We start from the raw sequence: 18,792 nt of genomic DNA, 5'->3' as shown, positions 1-18,792 counted from the left end.
TGGTGATAGCCCTTGTCTGTTCTGCCCTCGTGGTACTTGAAGAGGTGTTACTTAAGTAAAGAAACTTCTAGTGGAGAGTGCTTACATTTAGAAGCCAAACCTGCATCTTTCTCCCAAGGATTGGTCAACTCTTGGGAGGATCAATGCTTCAGGGTATACAGCTTCTGTCAGAGATGTGAATACATCTAGCATTGTTTATGCATGGCACCCTCTGACAGTGAGTCTAATTTTTTTGTATCTGTTACAGTCTTTTCCTTTAGTAATATCAAGATAGGTGGTGAAGAAAGCTGCTATTGTCTGCAGAACTGGCTTCTTTAGTACAGATTAAGTAGTCAACATCATGCCCTTTGATACAAGGATGTCTCAAGATTTAGCATCAGTGAAACCATTTATTTTTTATATGGAATGCTCAAACTCTGGTAACTATAAGGCTAACCCAACAGTAAACTTTATGAGAAGCTTTTCTGTATCTGTTGAATCAGAAAACTGCATTTTCTTCAGTGGGCTCAGACATAGGTAATGTCCAGCTGGCTTACAAAGTGACACATTTGGCAACATCATCTGTTTCCCTGCTAAAAGCAAAATTACTGCACTTCCTGGAGATGTTAGTTGGCCTATTATGATGATGAGACCATGGTAATGGAAAAATACTTTGAAAGAATGATATTTCAGCAAAAAGCAGGAAAGAGGAAATAACTACTGGCTAGTTAAGTGTAAAGACAAGTTGTTGTCAATATTCTAAAATATTGGAAGTCCAGGTTTGAAGGTAAGAGTAGATTAATTTTAATTGATAAAAAATTTAGCTAATTGTGCAGGTTCAGGAGAATCATTACATGCAGTTAGGACAATGAACTGACTCTAGGTATTGGTGAAATGACATTTCTGTAGGTTTTGTGTTTACTCATGGAATATCTTATTCATACAAAAATTGAAGATCTTTTTGATTCCTACATTTCCTTTGGTCTTCAGGAACAAACACCTGCAGCAGTTGTGATTTAGGAAGTTTTCATCATGTGGGTGTACTTTTCTTCTCTGAGTACATGTACAGCCTGAATTTTTATGTTTTATTACTGATCCTTGTACTGAAACAATGTTAAGAAAATATTAAGTAAAACTATGTGTTTGTTAAAAATATTTAAAGATTTTGTTTATTTTTCAAATTTCCGGCAAAGCTACACGAGTGCTTTGTGTGGAAGCTCTCCCTAACTTAGCACTGTAAGTCTATTGGGAAGACAGCTAGTCATCGCCACTCACCGCCAACTCTTGGTTTACTCTTTTACCAATGAATATTGAGATTAATTGTTATATTATAACGCCTTGTCAGTGAAGGGCAGCCATGTCTGGTGTGACAGGGATTTGAACCCACGACCCTCAGATTAAGAATTGAGCACCAAAACTACTAAGCAAAGCCAGACAAAAATATTTCAGTTAACATTAAACTATTCTATCACAACCAAATGAAAAAGTGGGTACACCAAATGTATATTTGTTATTATACTCAAACTGCTGTTTCTACATTTCATAACTAATAGTCTCAACTGTTCACAAATATTTCAATTTGCTTCAATTAAAATGCCTGTTTATGAGAAATAACAGGTAAAACTGTGTTTTCTGTCAGATGTGTTATGAATCTCCTTATTACTTTTACCTTTTGGTACATAAATTAACTACTTGCCAAACATTTCAACAATAAAGTTGAAACATTCTGGTATTAATTTAAGCAAGAAGTGCATTGTATTTTCAAATAATGCTTTTTAACTCAGCTGTCTCAAATAATTTTATATAATCAATTGCTGACATCAAATCCTTGAAAATGTTGTGTACTTGATTCAGGCATGTTATACAACACTCATAAACCCTTATGTAACGTTCATATGCATGTGCAAGACTACACACACATTTTATCTGGGTAGACATTACCATTATCCATTGTAAAATGCCTTATTAATTAATAAATGATTGCTTTAGGCTATTACTTGAATAACATTAGTAATGTTGGGTTACCCTGAGAAGCTATATCTTGTTGGTGTCAGTATTGTCATTTAAGAGCTATCTTACCCAACTCATTTCTCATTCAGACATCATATAATAAATAACCACTGCAACATTTTAATTGAAGCTGTTTCTATGTTGATAGCACATACTACAACGAAACATGTCCATTCCTTTACTATTTTACCACAGAACTGGATTGTTAGATTCGCAAAAGGGATTGAACTGGCACTGAATGAATATTGTATGTTACTGTGTTTTAGCCCTCTTGTTGAACTTTGTCTGGGCCTTCAGTGGTGTTCAGGGCTAAACTGTCTGAGCTCCAGGTCTGGCACTAAGTTGTTTACTCCAGGTCCAAAGCAGCAGAGCAATGAGTTGCTCTTGAAAGCTCTGCTACTTCAAGTTTTATTACAAGCAATAATCGTCCTACCAGAATACCTCATGGTTGATAGTCTTTAACTATTGATGTACAATGTGTCATCATCTATCAGGGAAACAGCTTTGACTGGAAAATGTCATTCATTAGCAATACTTCTTGATCAGAGTTAGAACTTTGATACTCTAGTTGGTGATAGCCTGCAACCCTCATAGAAATCTTCCATGTAGTCTCAGGCTCCTTAGTGCCATTCTGCCTCAGCAACCCTCAGTCCGTGCTTCACTTGCACCAAAAATGATCCATCAGAGTAATCATGAAGCACGTATACTGTAACTTTTTAAAATCTAAGCATGTCTTCACAAAAGTGTATATACAGAACTTTCGTACAGAAAATATCAGATTTTTAAATTAACGATTTGTTCGTGTATTTTTTTTCGAATATTGACCTTCCAACATACAAAGTCATTTTCATTTTAAGATTGAAAATACTTTTATGCGTCAGAAAATTATTATATTTCTTGTGTAAAATGTCTGTGACTCCCAGATAATTGTCAAATGTTTTCTTTTCAGAAAAACAAAAGTTTATTTTCTCTGTCTTATCTGTGTACTGGTTTTGTTTGTTTGTTTGTTTTGAAATTTCGCACAAAGCTACTCGAGGGCTATCTGTGCTAGCCGTCCCTAATTTAGCAGTGTAAGACTAGAGGGAAGGCAGCTAGTCATCACCACCCACCGCCAACTCTTGGGCTACTCTTTTACCAACGAATAGCGGGATTGACCGTCACATTATAACGCCCCCACGGCTGGGAGGGCGAGCATGTTTAGCGCGACACGGGCGCGAACCCGCGACCCTCGGATTACGAGTATCACGCCTTACGCGCTTGGCCATGCCTGGCCGTGTACTGGTTTGGTCGATTTGACCAATCTTGTAACTTACTATAAAATATAGGAAATAGATCTAAATTATGCTGTTTTATTTTGGAATGAACATAAATTATAACAAAACCACAAATGCTTATTCTAAACAGCTTGGATCCAGTAACATTATACATCATGGATATTAGTTTTATTTTATTGATCATTCGGTGTTTCTGACTAATATTATGGAGGTTGCACGTGTGCAACTTCTTGAAATACCCAATAGTATAAAACTGATTTTAGGCTCAACAAAATGAAATTAGGTTTGTTCTAGAAGGTCAGTATTTTGTACAATACATTGACATTTCGGTTATAATGCATTACACACATATGTGTATATATATATCATTACTCTTTACAAATAAACTTTTTAAATTTCAGTTATTTTTTCAAAACAAATAATATAGAAAACAATGGTCTCTTCTACGTATGAAATATCTACTCGTTGTGGCCCGACATAGCCAAGTGGGTTAAGGCGTGCAACTCGTAATATGAGGGTCGCGGTTTCGCATCCAAGTCGCACCAAACATGCTCGCCTTTTGAGCCATGGGGGTGTTATAATGTGACGGTGAATCCCACTATTCGTTGCTAAAAGAGTAGCCCAAGAGTTGGCGGTGGGTGGTGATGACTAGCTACCTTCCCTCTGGTCTTACACTACTAAATTAGGGACGGCTAGCGGAGATAGCCCTCGAGTAGCTTTGCGCCAAATTCAAAAAACAAATAAACCTACTGGTTGTAATTGCTGAACTTTGAACATGGAGTATTTAAAACATTTTTTTAGGTTTCATACACGCATTTTGAAATAAAAAATCATAAACCACTGTATCGCTACCCCAGAATTCCCTGTAATTTATCAGGCTAACTAATTAAGCTGTATTTTGGTCTCAAAATATAATGTTCAACTACCCTTTCATATTACCTTTTCTCCACGAACCTACAACGAAAATTAGTTTTTCCTGCGGAAACGCTTTGCAAAGGTTGAGAAAATCATGTGGATGAAAATTTGAGCTTTTGATCCAATATAATTACGTCATTGAGCGAAGTAGGGGTACGTAAACAAACATTTCCAAAAGTTTAAGATGTACGAGGGCTGTTCAAAAAATACGCGGACTGTTTGAATTGCGCGGCTCCAGTTGGTTCCAGGGGAATCCGCTAGGTTCGCACAGACCAGCTGATTACGACGCCATTTTCCAATTGCAGATATCTTCATTTGTGTATTAGCTACGCGGTTTTAAGTGAAGTGCGATTTTTTTCATTTTGCGGATTTCAGAATGAATGACCTGAAGGAGCAACGACTTGCTGTGAAATTTTGTGTTAAACTTGGAAAATCTGCGACTGAAGCTTTTGCTATGCTTAACACGGCTTACGGTGATGTTGCTATGAAGCGTACGGCATGTTTCAAGTGGCATGAACGTTTTAAGGATGGTCGACAGTCCATTGAAGATTATGAGCGTCCTGGACGTCCTTCCACGTCAACTGACGACCCACACGTCAACAAAATTAACACCCTGGTGCGGGCAAATCGGCGTCTGACTGTCAGGGAGCTTGCTGAAGAGTGTGGGATATCAGTTGGATCTTGTTACGAGATTTTGACCGAAAAATTGAAGATGCTCTGCGTTGCTGCGAAATTCAGCCCTCAGAATTCGTGAGTTTTTGGCCAAACACTCGATCACTGTTCTTCCCCCCTACTCACCTGACCTTGCTCCTTGCGATTTTTTCTTGTTCCCCAAACTCAAAAGACCCTTGAAAGGAAGAAGATTTGAGACGATTCCCGAGATTAAGGCAAATGCGACGAAAGAGCTGGAGGACATTACAAAAGAAGCGTACCAGGACTGTTTCAACAAGTGGAAACACCGTTGGGATAAGTGTGTGCGTTGGGGAGGGGAGTACTTTGAAGGGGTCCCAGACCTGTAACTTCTAAATAAAGTACATTTTGTTTTATGACGTCAGTCCGCGTATTTTTTTAACAGACCTCGTATGTTGGATCATTTTGCTTGTTTCGTAATATCTCAGAAAATAGAAAATATGGGAGGTACCTGTTTCACATTCTAGCAAAAGCACAAACAAAATGAAGTGGTATTGTATTTCCAGGTGAAACTGAGTTATCTGATAGATAATAGGATATTTTATCAATATATCAATTACAGAGTAGTTCAAACCCCTTACTGACTGATTTGAATTAAAATGAAATAACAACATTGGATGGTATGTATAAAATAAAATGCATATTTTTTATTATAATAATGAAACAAAAACACGGTGTGTTTATTTGTTGGTACTTAATTAGGACAAAATTACTTTCACTAGTTTTTCTCTTACACTTGTTCAAGGTGAGATAATGAACTAAACAGATTTACTGCAGTGTTCCTCAGTTTGCAACGACTTTTGCATTTATCCAGAGGATAATGCTCTGCTCATATTAGTGGTCGTTCTCACTGCAACATAGGTGAACATCACTTCTAGTCTTTGGACATCACTTAAACAATCATGTGAGGACACTGCTGTAAACTTTTATGAATAATGTGGTGTATAGAACAATGTTTTCCCTGGGCAGTAACAAGTATTATATACTTTCAAGGACATAGGTAACTTGAAACAAGGTTAACTTAATGGCTTTCTCGATTTCGTATTATGCGAAACCTTCACATATTCAAAAGAAATAACATAATATTTCAATAATGCAGCTGTTATTTTGAATTAAGCACAAAACTACATAATGGGTTATCTGTGCTGTGCCCACCACGATATCGAAACCCATTGTTTAAGCTTTGTAAGTCTGCAGACGAACTACTGTGCCACTGGAGACGATTTTTTTTTTTGAAAGAGTAATGCAAAATATTTTGTTTGGGTTAAACTGAATTGTTTCATGAAGTGAAATTATCAGTGCATATGAAGTTTACAAAGAGGAACTTAACACTGGACAGATATATCTTACAGTGAAACACAGTTTGATAGCTCGGAGAGTAAGGGTTGCAAAGCCCTTTCAGCTCTATTCACCTTATAATCGACAAACCATTCTAACTTCAGATGATTGGATGGTAATCATACAATATGGAACATACATTGTACCTTAAAATATCCTTGGTAACTCAGAAAACAAGAATCACGACACTCTTTCAATTGAGTGTTCACATGTATAAAATGGTAATACATTAGACATTACATCCACTTGCACAAGCCTCATTAGCTTCGTGGTAATCAAGTGCAGATTACGCAATGTAGTGCAAACATTATATGGTAGAATATAAATTGATAATGTGTAAAACAGGGATTGTCATTTCCTTTCAGTCATCAAGTGCTCAATCTGATTATTGTCTTAGTTTCAACGATCGGGTTTTATCCCAGTCATGTTGACATTTATGTCAGTCAATGAAGCAGAATATCACTTCTAGATCTGGTACTTCCTCGTCTGATTTATCCTGGACAGTTAAATAAGCACTCCCAGCTTTTTCTCCTCACCCTTGTGGTTGGAAGGAGAATTATAAAGTGGCTTCACACTCGTTCAGCTCGACTACTTCCTGTTTTGATTGTTGATGAAACAAGTTTTCCAGATTTATGTACAGATATACTGATAAATACATATTGGTTGTTTTCAAACATATATCGACTGTTGGAATCTGTAAATTAATGAATTTACTCATGCACAGTATCAAAAGACAGTGTCCAATCCAACCGGAGCTAAGAGGCCTTCATGCTACTTACACATAAAAAAGCTATGCTCAGTCTTCAGTTTGTTATGTTAATTCCTTCACTGTCAGTGGCCCACCATTATCTAAGTTATTCTCTGGATGGGAGAACAAATAAGTGTCTGCTGATGGTTATGCAGGCAGTTTCTCCAAGTTGCACACACTGTAAAGTGTTGAAACTATACTCGAATATATTCAATAAAAATGACATCAGTATTAGAACAAATGTAAGCCACACATTAGCTCCTTCCATTACTCTATCATGCATTACAAATTGTAGATAATATTGTACCTCAAAGTAATGGGAACCTCTAACTGTACCACAGACTGAAAAACAGGTTGTTGGTTGGTAACAATGGTACATCACACCTTCTTACGCTTATAACTGCTCATACAAGTGCCACATGTTACGTGTATTCATGCTAAATTTTTTAAATTGAGTTGGTTACAGCTTTATCTTGATTCCTTCAGTTGTTATTCCTGGAACTTCTGAAGTATTAATTTAAACATTCATCCAATAATACAGGCCTCTAACTTTAGATTTTTCATTGCTATGAGAAACAGTTTCAGCTCCCATATGACGTCCAAGATCTGGACATTCAATGAATGGATAGTCTCATTGTGGATAAAGGCAGTCTATCAGCATTTGTGTATTGTGGGCCTGGATGATAATATATGATTAAATCCTACTCATACAATGCTCTTAACTAGCATTTTATCCTTGCTTCTGGATTTTTAAAGTTCATCAACAAATTCAATGATGCATAACCTATCCAAATAGTGAACTTTGTATCATAAAAGTAGATTCAATAATGTTTCGATAAGACTATAATTACAACCAGTTCTTTTTTTGATATACAGTATTTATATTCAGAAGTAATGAGCATATAACCAGCTTAAGCGATTACATTTTCTTCTCCTTTCTGCAACTGCCAAATTACCTCTTTGATTTCAGTATCACTGCTCTCAGTATTCAACAAGAACTCAGTTCTGTCGTCGATATGTCAACGCTGTTACTTCTACTAAAGCAGGCTTCAGAGACTGGAGCGATTGCTCACATTTGTCACTCCATCTGAAGTGCGTCCCAGTTTTACAACCTTGGAAGAGTGAACAGGATCTGTAGAAATTCCATCTCTACCTTCAATATGACACAGAATATCTTCTTCTGTGCTTATGCTCGCACATTTTCCTGACTTCAGTTTCAAGCCTACCTTTTGTATCCATTGGAATATCAGTGATGTCGAGAAAACTCACTTGTAGTGAAATATATATGCAAAAACGGCTCGTTTGGGTTGAGAAAACATTTTACATAGAAGAGCGAACAACGTTTCGACCTGACGATGACCGAAGAAGGTCGAAACGTTGTTCGCTCTTCCATGTAAAATATTTTCTCAACCCAAACGAGCCGTTTTTGCATATATATTCCATTGGAATATCATTTTCAAGTCTACAATCACAGACTCAAATGAGTGACTAAACATCGACATCAGCAACATTGATCAAACACTTTGCAGTTCCTTCAATGTGAGCTCCGTTAAAAGTGACTGAGTTTTCTGTAAATCAGAGTTGGGTTGTTGAATACGCACTATTGTAGTATACTAATGCTTTCTTTTTCTTTTTCGTTCACTTACAGTATTAAATAAAGTGAGGTTTCTTAATACGAAAATTAGCTATTTCCGCACACTTACGGAAATTAAAAGTTGTCAAGAAATAAGACTTCTGATAAACATAACAAGTAATCAATTTTAATATACAACATATAATAAGATAAATATATTTGTTTAAATTAAAATAAGTTTAAGTCAAGTGTATTTTCTTATAGCAAAGCTACATCGGACTATCTGCTGAGTCCACCGAGGGAAATCGTACGCCTAATTTTAGTGTTGTAAATACGTAGACTTATCGCTGTAAGTCAGGTGAAGAATATCTATTATTTAGGGACCGAAGAAGTTTTTTTTTTTAATTTTATGTACAATGTTTCTTTTGTTTACCAAGAGATTATATACAAAGAGTGATATAACCTAGCCTTCTGCAAATTATAAACATAAAGGTCAAATATATTGGTTAATGAATAATCAATTGTAGAATACATCAGTTATTGTGTATTTGCTTTTAACAACATTGTGATTTAACTAAAAGATTATTTTATGATTGTTATTATAATATCGTTTTTACTATTTTAAATTTGACAAAATCTAATAGAGGACGCTCTAGGAGTGTATTCGTCAGCATTCGCCATAATTGTTGTTCTGGAAATCTCGTCTCTATTTTAAGCTGAAATTTAAGGAAATCGGTATATGAAGATAATTAAAACATGTAGAAAACCTTATTTTTCCATGCCAAGTATATAAGTTAGTCTTACTGAAAGCAAAATACCATAAAAGCCTTTGTACGAGGCAAATAAGCTGTAGAAAAACAATGAATAGGTCTGAAGGTTTGGTACAAAGAAAAAATGTTCATACTTCTTCCGGCGATCGGACTGGAACAGGATCACAAGATAAAGGTGGATCTGGAATTGAAGATCAAAAACCACTGGAAAATGATGAAGAGGATGTTGACGCCAAAGAGACACGTTTGACATTGATGGAGGAAGTTTTACTGTTGGGTTTGAAAGACAAAGAGGTATCCGATTTTTTGTTTGATCCTCAGTAGTCTGAAGATGCCTGACCTAGTAATAGTATTATCCTCACAGTGTCAGTAGGTTATAAATTACAGATCAAACAGCTCTCGTAGTTAAAGATATAAGGTCTTAGGTTAAGGACGTTATTCAATTTTGCCTGTTGAAGTAATTTACTTTTAATAGATATTATTAATAGAAATTGGTGTTATGTAATTAAACTAAGTATGACTTGGAGCTAAGATTTATTCAAGAACTTGAAGGCACAATAAGTAATTCTGAAACCATGTTAAAATCAAAGTTCTGAGTCGTATACTTTCTAGTGAGATCTTTGATATGTAGAATTAAAAAGCAGTTACTCCTAAACTGAATAAATTCTTAAGCCCCCCAAGAGAAAGATATAGATTTTGTCAGTATTTCTGAAATTAAAATTTCACATAATAATGAGCCTGTATTAAAGGTGGGAATAGTTTTTTGCATGATGTGCATGGATTCCTGGAGGCACTGGCTAGAACTCCCATTTTTTTGGTAACTTGTGTTGTTTTTTCTTTTGCATATCAGACTCCAGTGTTTTAAAATATGAAATACACAGGAATTAAAAATTATTGGTAGCTTGGAATATGGATTATAGAAAATGATACTTGTGGAATTTCATTTTAATAAATTTTGGCCACATACGGCTTTGAGATTTGTTGGCATCCTATATCTGAAATTGAGGATGAAAAGGTGCTCAAATATAATAGTCATGATTGGTCTTCTAAGGTGAATTATGTGAATTCAAGAAAGACATTATTACTGTTTTTAAATGGTAAAAAAGTGTATTTTAATTAACTAATGAGCATTTTGGTAACAGTGGAAAAAAACACAAAAACTTCAGGGAATTATATGCAATAAATAATAACCACCTGAAAGAGAAAGTTGAATTCTAAAAGTTCTCAACAGTAAGTATGTGGATCCTTCCCTCTTCCTCTCCCCCCAAAAATACTGCCTTGTATGTTTTTATTGACAGTTTAGCTAATCTTATGTTATCAGTTTCAATGAGATGATCAAGATACTTATTAAAATTAGATTAGTGATTTTATTCTAGAAATATATTTTAAGACATCATTTATCTCGCAATTTTTCAGATTTATTTTTCTAAACAAATTGACAAACTTGTTTCCCATATATAAGATATTTATAAAACATCTCAGAATCCTCTAAACTAACACCACAATCTTCATTTAATCAAGTTTCATTAAAAAGGTATTGACCACAACTGAAATATGCAATTTCAGCAACTAATTATAAAGAATTGTAATGTTATTTAAAAAACAATTGTTGAATTTTGTTTTGTTACTTATAGCCAGTTTATTGTTTGCATTGTGTTTGAAAATCAAGATGTGACTGTAAAATGACAATCCATACATAAGCCACATAATATTTCATCAAACACTAATTCTCCAACCTGCTTAAATGTAAACTTCCACACATCAGTATTTTCCCTTACCCTGAAATCTTTCCTACAGATAAAACCAGTTTACACTTGATCCAGACATATATTCAATAACGTCTTCTAATTCTTGCACTTCCTTCAAAATGTTTTATGTATGCTTAACACCAGGAAAAAGTTTAAACTTGCATTATGCAGACCATCATGTTAATTTCTGACACTAAATTGTATTAACTCCACAGCATGCTGAACATAAATAACTGGAGAGCAAATTATCAGAGTTTTGATAAATTCAACTAGATAGGTAATTTTTACTGTATTTTTAGAACTACAAACACATAAGAATCCTTTTCTTCTTCAACCTTATTCTTCAAGGGTTCAAAACTGTTTGACATAGTTACATGCATTAGTCTCTGACTTGTTTTATGAGATCTACAAGTTGATTTTCTTTATTGCATATTATATTAATTTCATATTTCTACTTTTACCTTCTAATGAATTATATTTAAACCTTAAAATATATTTTTCCTCTAAACATACAACTCTGCTAGTTCCATACCTCTTGAAGTAAACTTCACTTTGTTTCCTACAAATAACAAATTCTACAGTCTCTGAGTTTCTTAAAAAATAGTTTAATCTCCTGTTTTGTAAGATTATTAATTTTACATAAAGCATGTCGTCATTTTTATTTTTTATCAGTATAATTGCTGCAGTGTATAATTATGAATAAAAGTATGGGTGTCACATTTTGAAATTTTCCCGATTACTCATGCTTCAACTGACTTGTAACTGATTAGCAAGTTTGTCTTCAAATGTTAAGGACTGTCTATGTCATATTGTGAATTGATACAGATTACACGATTAATTAAACCCTTGTTTTTACTTATGTTTGGTTTTTATTATTTGCTCGTACATTAAAAGGCAAGTAGAGAATTAAGTCAGTGCTTTGTTTGATAACAAAAACATGAAATAATTTAGACAAGTTGACATATTAAACTTGCTGCTTTGGTTCATGTACATTTAGAATTAGACAGGAAGTAAATCATTCCTTACAAGTGTTTTTGTATATTTGTTTCCATTTGTTTAGTAAAACACTTAAACTTTCATATTGACTGTTTGCCATGTGTATTACAGTTAAGCAAGTGAATGTCAACTACAATAGAATTTTAACACATTATACATGACAAAATAAAACCAAGTGTGATATAAAAAAAATGGCTTTAAGTAGTGTTTAAAGACTCAGTTCAAACTGTTGGAAACCAACAAGTTTTTTCCAATACAAATCTTTTATGTCACCCAAGTGTTATTGTTTTCTAGTTTACATATTAAAGATATAATATTGTTATTTGGAGGACAGTGTCAGATGAAGAATTTGATAGGAGTTATACATTTGTGAAAATTCAGAATCCTATATAGACAATGCAATTATACAAGTCCTTCTACCAATAAATATTTAAACCTTCCCTTTATTTTTCAAGAAATAACCAATTTCGCTCATAAACTTTGGTAAAGTGCTGGCCTTCACTACTGCTAATGGCAACTCATTCTGTAAATCAGTCACTATGTTAGAAAAACAAGAGGTAATTCTCAGTAGTTGTGGTACTTGAAATTCTTTTATGCAGGATTAGAATAAATTAATCTCTGTTACTTTTTTTTTATAGCTGTATTTGTGTGTGCCAGCAAAAACAAGTGAGCTGTGTGTATATAGCTGTTTTAGTTTTATTTCTCTTCACGATCTGTACCCAACCAACCCTTAAAACTGAAATTCTTTTAGACAAGATTACAATTAGCCATTGAAGCTTTGGATATGGTCAGGTATGTCAATTGGAAAGTATTTGATCTCTTAAGTCCAAAACTGTAATTAATTTCAAATTGGCCAAGTGATGATGGAGCTATGAGTTATAAGTTTGTACTTGGAAAAACAAAACTCAAAGCCATTCTATGAGCCACTCATTTGAGTTTAATAAGACTGGAACTTAGCCTGTCTTTTCTTCAAATATAAACTTTGGTAAGGTTAGGAATCATCTTTAGTTTAAAAAGACCATCTTACTTATTTAATAGGGCAGTTGTGTTGTCCTTATGGTTCTGTGTGTTTTCTGCTCCCTTAGTAAATTTTTGGAAATTATTGTATATTCTTTCATTTCTGTTTAGACGTGGAACATCTTCAAATAAACATTTCAGTTTTGCTTCTTCCTATTTCTGTCTAGAATTTCTTCACTATTAACAGCTAATGATTTCTTGCACAGAAGGTAGCAGATGATGTGTAGGAGTAGAAAGTTGTCTTTTCTGTCAATACGTCAAATAATTATGATTCCTGTACTGATTGGACACACCAGCTCTGTATGCAGTTATTTATTTTAGCAAACCATTCAGATTTTTAGATCTTAATCTATCAATAATTTATATGTCCTGAGTAAATTGATTGTTTTGTATATACTTTATTCTCTAAATATTTCCATGGATTTAAAAAGAAAGGAATTCTGAGTTGTTAGTCTTTGATACTATGAAGTTGTCAGTAATGTTCATACGGCCAAAAGACCAAGTGCATTGTCTGTGGATTGGAGGTTAACCACGACAGTTAACAACTAGTGTTGCTTATTGTAAAAAGTTGGAAACTCAATAAACATAAGACATTAAGAGTGGTTATCCTTTATGCATTTAGAAAAAGTACATATATATTTTTCAATAAAACTTTTGAAGGGGATACTTTTTAAAGATAGGATGAATGTTTCCTGTTTGGTAGTTCACTAATGTTGAGAGGATCACATGGTAACTATTTTGTTTGTTTACAAAATATGCAGTAATTTCCCAGTGCTATCATGTAAGTTAAATAAATTGTCAATGAAATAATGTAAAAATGTTTTTATATCACTAATAATAGTAATAACATTTTTATTTAAAACATGTTATGATTGGAATTAGAAAAGTATCCAGTTAACCAGATTAATTATTCATGTTGTTTGAATATGAGAAAAACAAAAATAATATTGAGTAAATAAGGACTTGAATCACAAAAATATTTTTACTGTCACCTGCCATACTCACTAAATCTGAGGTTATTTGATGTCTTCTAACTGAAAAAGGTTTTCATAATAATACAGTTCAACACCCAAACTCCTTACCAAACTTCCTTGCCCTGTTTATTTTGGCAAAACTATAACAACTATTTACCACTGTCATTGGTTTTGAACTGTTCACTAGAGAGAACTACTATTATCACCTACCACTAATTTTTTTAGTATTTGCATGTATCTTGGTCTGAAAAACACTGTACTAATTGATTAATCTAATGTAATAAATGAATGGGACCATTGATTAACCAATTACTATATATCACTAATTGCACAGCTCTACATGCTACCCCATAAACTTTTAACTTTTTTGGAGGCATTACCAAATGACTGCTAGTTATTTTTTTCCTCGTAACAAATTTGAAACTACATTTTTTACTGCAGTCCCAAGTTTGGCTAATATGAAAAAAAAAGGGGGATGCAGTTATGCTAATCTCAGAGACAAACAAGCAGGCTTTCATCAAGACAGATTCTGCACAGACCACAATGGTATTCTTTGTATCAAACAAGCAGGCTTTCATCAAGACAGATTCTGCACAGACCACAATGGTATTCTTTGTATCATCGTGAAACAGTCCATTGAGTGGGACTCATTCTTATAGTCAACTCTGATAGCAGAATTTCTAAAGTCTGCTAAAACTAGAGGAGTTCATTACCCTAATCTGAAACTTGTGTCACAGAATGTCTTTTTTTGCGAAACAACTGGAGTTCATTATCCTAATCTTGAACTTGTGTCACAGAATGTCTTGCATGGGGGGCAGCTGAAGTAGTTCATTATCCTAATCTGGCATCATGGAATATCTTTCATGGAGGACAAGTATAGGAGTTCATTATCCTAATTTTGAACGTGTGTCACAGAATGTCTTGCATGGGGGGACAGCTAAAGAAGTTCATTATCCTAATCTGGCATCATGAAATATCTTTCATGGGGGACAACTATAGGAGTTCATTATTCTAATTTTGAACGTGTGTCACAGAATGTCTTGCATGGGGGACAGCTAAAGAAGTTCATTATCCTAATCTGACATCATGGAATATCTTTCATGGGGGACAACTATAGGAGTTCATTATCCTAATCTTGAACATGTGTCACAGAATGTCCTGCATGGGGGACAGCTAAAGAAGTTCATTATCCTAATCTGGCATCATAGAATATATTTCATGGGGGACAACTATAGGAGTTCATTATCCTAATTTTGAACATGTGTCACAGAATGTCTTGCATGGGGGACAGCTAAAGAAGTTCATTATCCTAATCTGGCATCATGGAATATCTTTCATGGGGGACAACTATAGGAGTTCATTATCCTAATCTGGCATCATGGAATATCTTTCATGGGGGACAACTAGAGGAGTTCATTATTCGAATCTGGCATCATGGAATATATTTCCGTTTTCTTTAGTTGCTGTTTTTTTATGTTCTACAAACCTAATACCTTATTATTATAAGAAAAAAATGTTTTATTTTTTTAAGGGTTACACATCATTCTGGAATGACTGCATTTCTTCTGGACTTCGTGGATGTATACTTGTAGAGCTGGCTTTACGAGGGAGAATAGAACTTGAGAAAGCTGGAATGCGCAGACGAAGTGTTTTGATGAGGAAAGTTTTAGTAAAAAGTGACACACCCACTGGTGATGTTTTGTTAGATGAAGCCTTGAAACACATAAAAGAGACCAGTCCTTCAGAAACTTTGCAGAGCTGGATTGAATATCTTAGTGGTAAGTTATAATTAGATCTAAATACCTTGTATCATGAGATGTTATTTTCAAAATCTGCATGGTAATTACTCTTCACCCATGAGCACAGAACAAAAATCTAATTCTGTTTTGTATTTCTTCTGTCATAATACAGTTGTTTATTTGTCCATGGTGAACTTTTGTTATAAAAATTGTTTCTCTTTTAAGTAATCCAGAATAAAAACAAATATCTAAATCTAACAGATGACTCATATTAAAAGTAATTATTTCCAGAGAGTGTAATGTTGACTAGAAAGGTGAAGATGGTATTTGAGAAATAAACAACAGTTTTGTGTATTTGTATAAGATTATTTCAAAATTATGAACTTTTGATATCTTAAGGCGAAACTTGGAATCCGTTGAAACTACGTTACCAACTTCGGAATGTAAGAGAACGTTTGGCTAAGAACCTGGTGGAGAAAGGCTTGTTGACCACAGAGAAACAAAACTTTCTTCTTTTTGACATGACCACACACCCACTGACTGACAATAATGCAAAAAGTAAGTTGATAAAAAAAGTCCAGGATGCTGTTCTAGGAAGATGGGTTAACGATCCACATCGGATGGACAGAAGGTTACTTTCTCTTATCATACTAGCCCATGCTTCAGATGTTTTAGAGAATGCCTTTGCCCCCTTGAGTGATGATGACTATGAAGTAGCTATGAAACGTGTGCGTGAACTTCTAGATTTAGACATGGAGGCTGAAAGTATGAAACCCAATGCTGTTGAAACAATGTGGGGTGTGTTTGCTGCTTTTGTTAAATGATAGAGCAGGCACTTATATTTTGTCATTTTCAGAACATGACAAGTCTGTTTTATTGTAAGTGCTTGAGTGACCAAACTATCCAGGAGCTATTGGGACTGTTCCACTTCTCTCTTTATTTTTACTTTTCACAGGGTACGGTGAAAAGCACTGTTTTGCTATTTTGTCTAGGTTCAGTAGTTTATTAATGGGGGACACAAATAAAGAGCACTAAAGCTTGTTGTTGTTGAGGTTGGTAATTTTTCTTGAACTGAATGAAATGAAAAATGGATCATATGACAGATAAAACTGATTCAATAACTTGAAATTCTTAAATCATACCAATAAAAGTTTTCTGAACTGATAATTATGTGATAGTGGTTTACTTTAAAATATCTAAACAGTGTTCTAGTATAAGGTCTTGCTTTTACATCAATAACATTAATAAACCATATTCTCAAACCAGTACATTTTTTAGCATATCTGTATAAATATTTGTACATGAAATAAATTTAATTACAAGAATTACTATGTTGAAATTTCCAACACATTTTATTATTTGTTTTGAAAAATGTAAATTCTAAAAGTTACACACAGTATTGCTGCTTTCAGGCTGTGTTACAGTAATCTGTAATTGTTTGTGATAGTTAGCTCATGTTAATATCTAACTTATTTTCAGTAACATAACTTTTGACTTGCAGTGAATTTTAAGAAGTTATTTCTACATGAATAATTAAAAATAGGATGTAGAAAGAATTTGATTTAAAATAATTTTTTGTATTGAGAATATGAATTTTGTTTTTTACTGATAGAAGCTGGTCAATATTTGATTGTTGGATAGAACATTTAGTCAAGTTTGAGCCAAATCTTGGCTTACAGTAATGTATATTCATGCTTTTATTGAAAGTGGTTGAATCCAGTTTTATCTATCATTTACTACCTACTTTAAAATACAACTATTTTAAGTTGTTGTTTGTTTGCTTATATGTAACAAAGTAAATCATTGAAACATTCTGCTTCTAGATTATGAATACACTGATATATCACACTTAATGCCATATTGTACATACTTGATAACTTGTTCATGACTGTTAACTGTAGTTATTAAAAGTGTATACATTTGATTCATTTCTTGCTTCGCTTCTTCATTTTTTTGTTACTCTTAAAATTGATAAGATATTAAAACTTAGAGATAAATACTGAAAGATATATGTATAGAAAGTAAACATATGCAGAGTAATATTAATACACTTGCTTTGTAAGAATTTAAATTTTGAATTAAATGGACGTGTATAATTTTTTACCATATTTAGTCTGTGAAAAAGCTCAGATACTGAGAAACTTTTAGACATTTATGTGAGGAAACATAAAGAAAAACAAAGGAAAATGTTACTTTAGTTTTTTGTTTTCTGAGTTTGAGAATATTGTCTTAGGAAGGTGTGCACTTATCATTTGTTCTCATTCTCATGATGGGCTTAACAGAACCTAAAGTAAAAACAGCAGTACATCAATAACATTCTTGCATTGTTCTCTAAATAAAAAAAATAAAAAATATTTTTGTGCAATTTATTTATATGATTCACTGTATATTTATCTGTAAAATTAAATGTTTGTAATTGTAACAAAATAAAAGAATACCTGTATAGAAATTTTCAGTTTAAGAAAGGTGTGACAAAAATTCGCACTGTACATTTTCCATGCATATTAGAGAATGCTTAGAAATCAAGTGTAATAACTATATCTTATGAAAACAGTTAAAAATGGTTTTCATCAAACACTTCTCTAAAATTATTAGCATCTGTTTATTTTACAGTAGCAGTATAAATGTATAAACAAATTAGATTTTTGTGGAGCTTCTACCAGTATAAACAACTGCTTTGTTAAAAATAAATTTCAATGTGAAATGTAATTGATAGGGATATTCTGATACAGTAAAGGAAAACATATATATGGTTATAAGGTGCACTAAGAAAACAGGTTACATTGTATGATGTATTATTAGGAAATTTATGAAACATTTTAAGAGTTATGGATTCTATAATTATGAAGTAAAACAGATATTCTAACCAAATATCCCCCCAAAAAATGATAAAAACAGGAAAAGTTATTTGTTGAAAATCACTTTATTGATACTAGTTTTGAGTTTATGTTTGAAACATTTACGTGGCTTATATTAAAGTTTCAGCCAGAATTGATTATTGATCAATAAAAATAAATGTTT

General features: G+C 33.5%; 1 protein-coding gene across 1 annotated transcript; it reads left to right on the top strand.

Annotated features, from left to right (window-relative positions):
- The first annotated feature begins 9,168 nt into the window (after positions 1–9,168).
- sau (Golgi phosphoprotein 3 homolog sauron) lies at positions 9,169–18,236 on the top strand. Its single transcript, XM_076474914.1, has 3 exons — positions 9,169–9,591; positions 15,564–15,810; positions 16,171–18,236. Exons 1-3 carry the CDS (start codon positions 9,388–9,390, stop codon positions 16,593–16,595), a joined length of 876 nt encoding a protein of 291 aa, XP_076331029.1. The 5' UTR covers positions 9,169–9,387; the 3' UTR covers positions 16,596–18,236.
- The last annotated feature ends 556 nt before the right edge of the window (positions 18,237–18,792 follow it).

The sequence above is a fragment of the Tachypleus tridentatus genome, chromosome 13 (genome assembly GCF_004210375.1).
Source record: "Tachypleus tridentatus isolate NWPU-2018 chromosome 13, ASM421037v1, whole genome shotgun sequence".
Lineage (NCBI taxonomy): Eukaryota > Metazoa > Arthropoda > Merostomata > Xiphosura > Limulidae > Tachypleus > Tachypleus tridentatus.
Note: the sequence above shows the minus strand (reverse complement) of the source record. Positions and strands in the feature narration are given on the sequence as shown.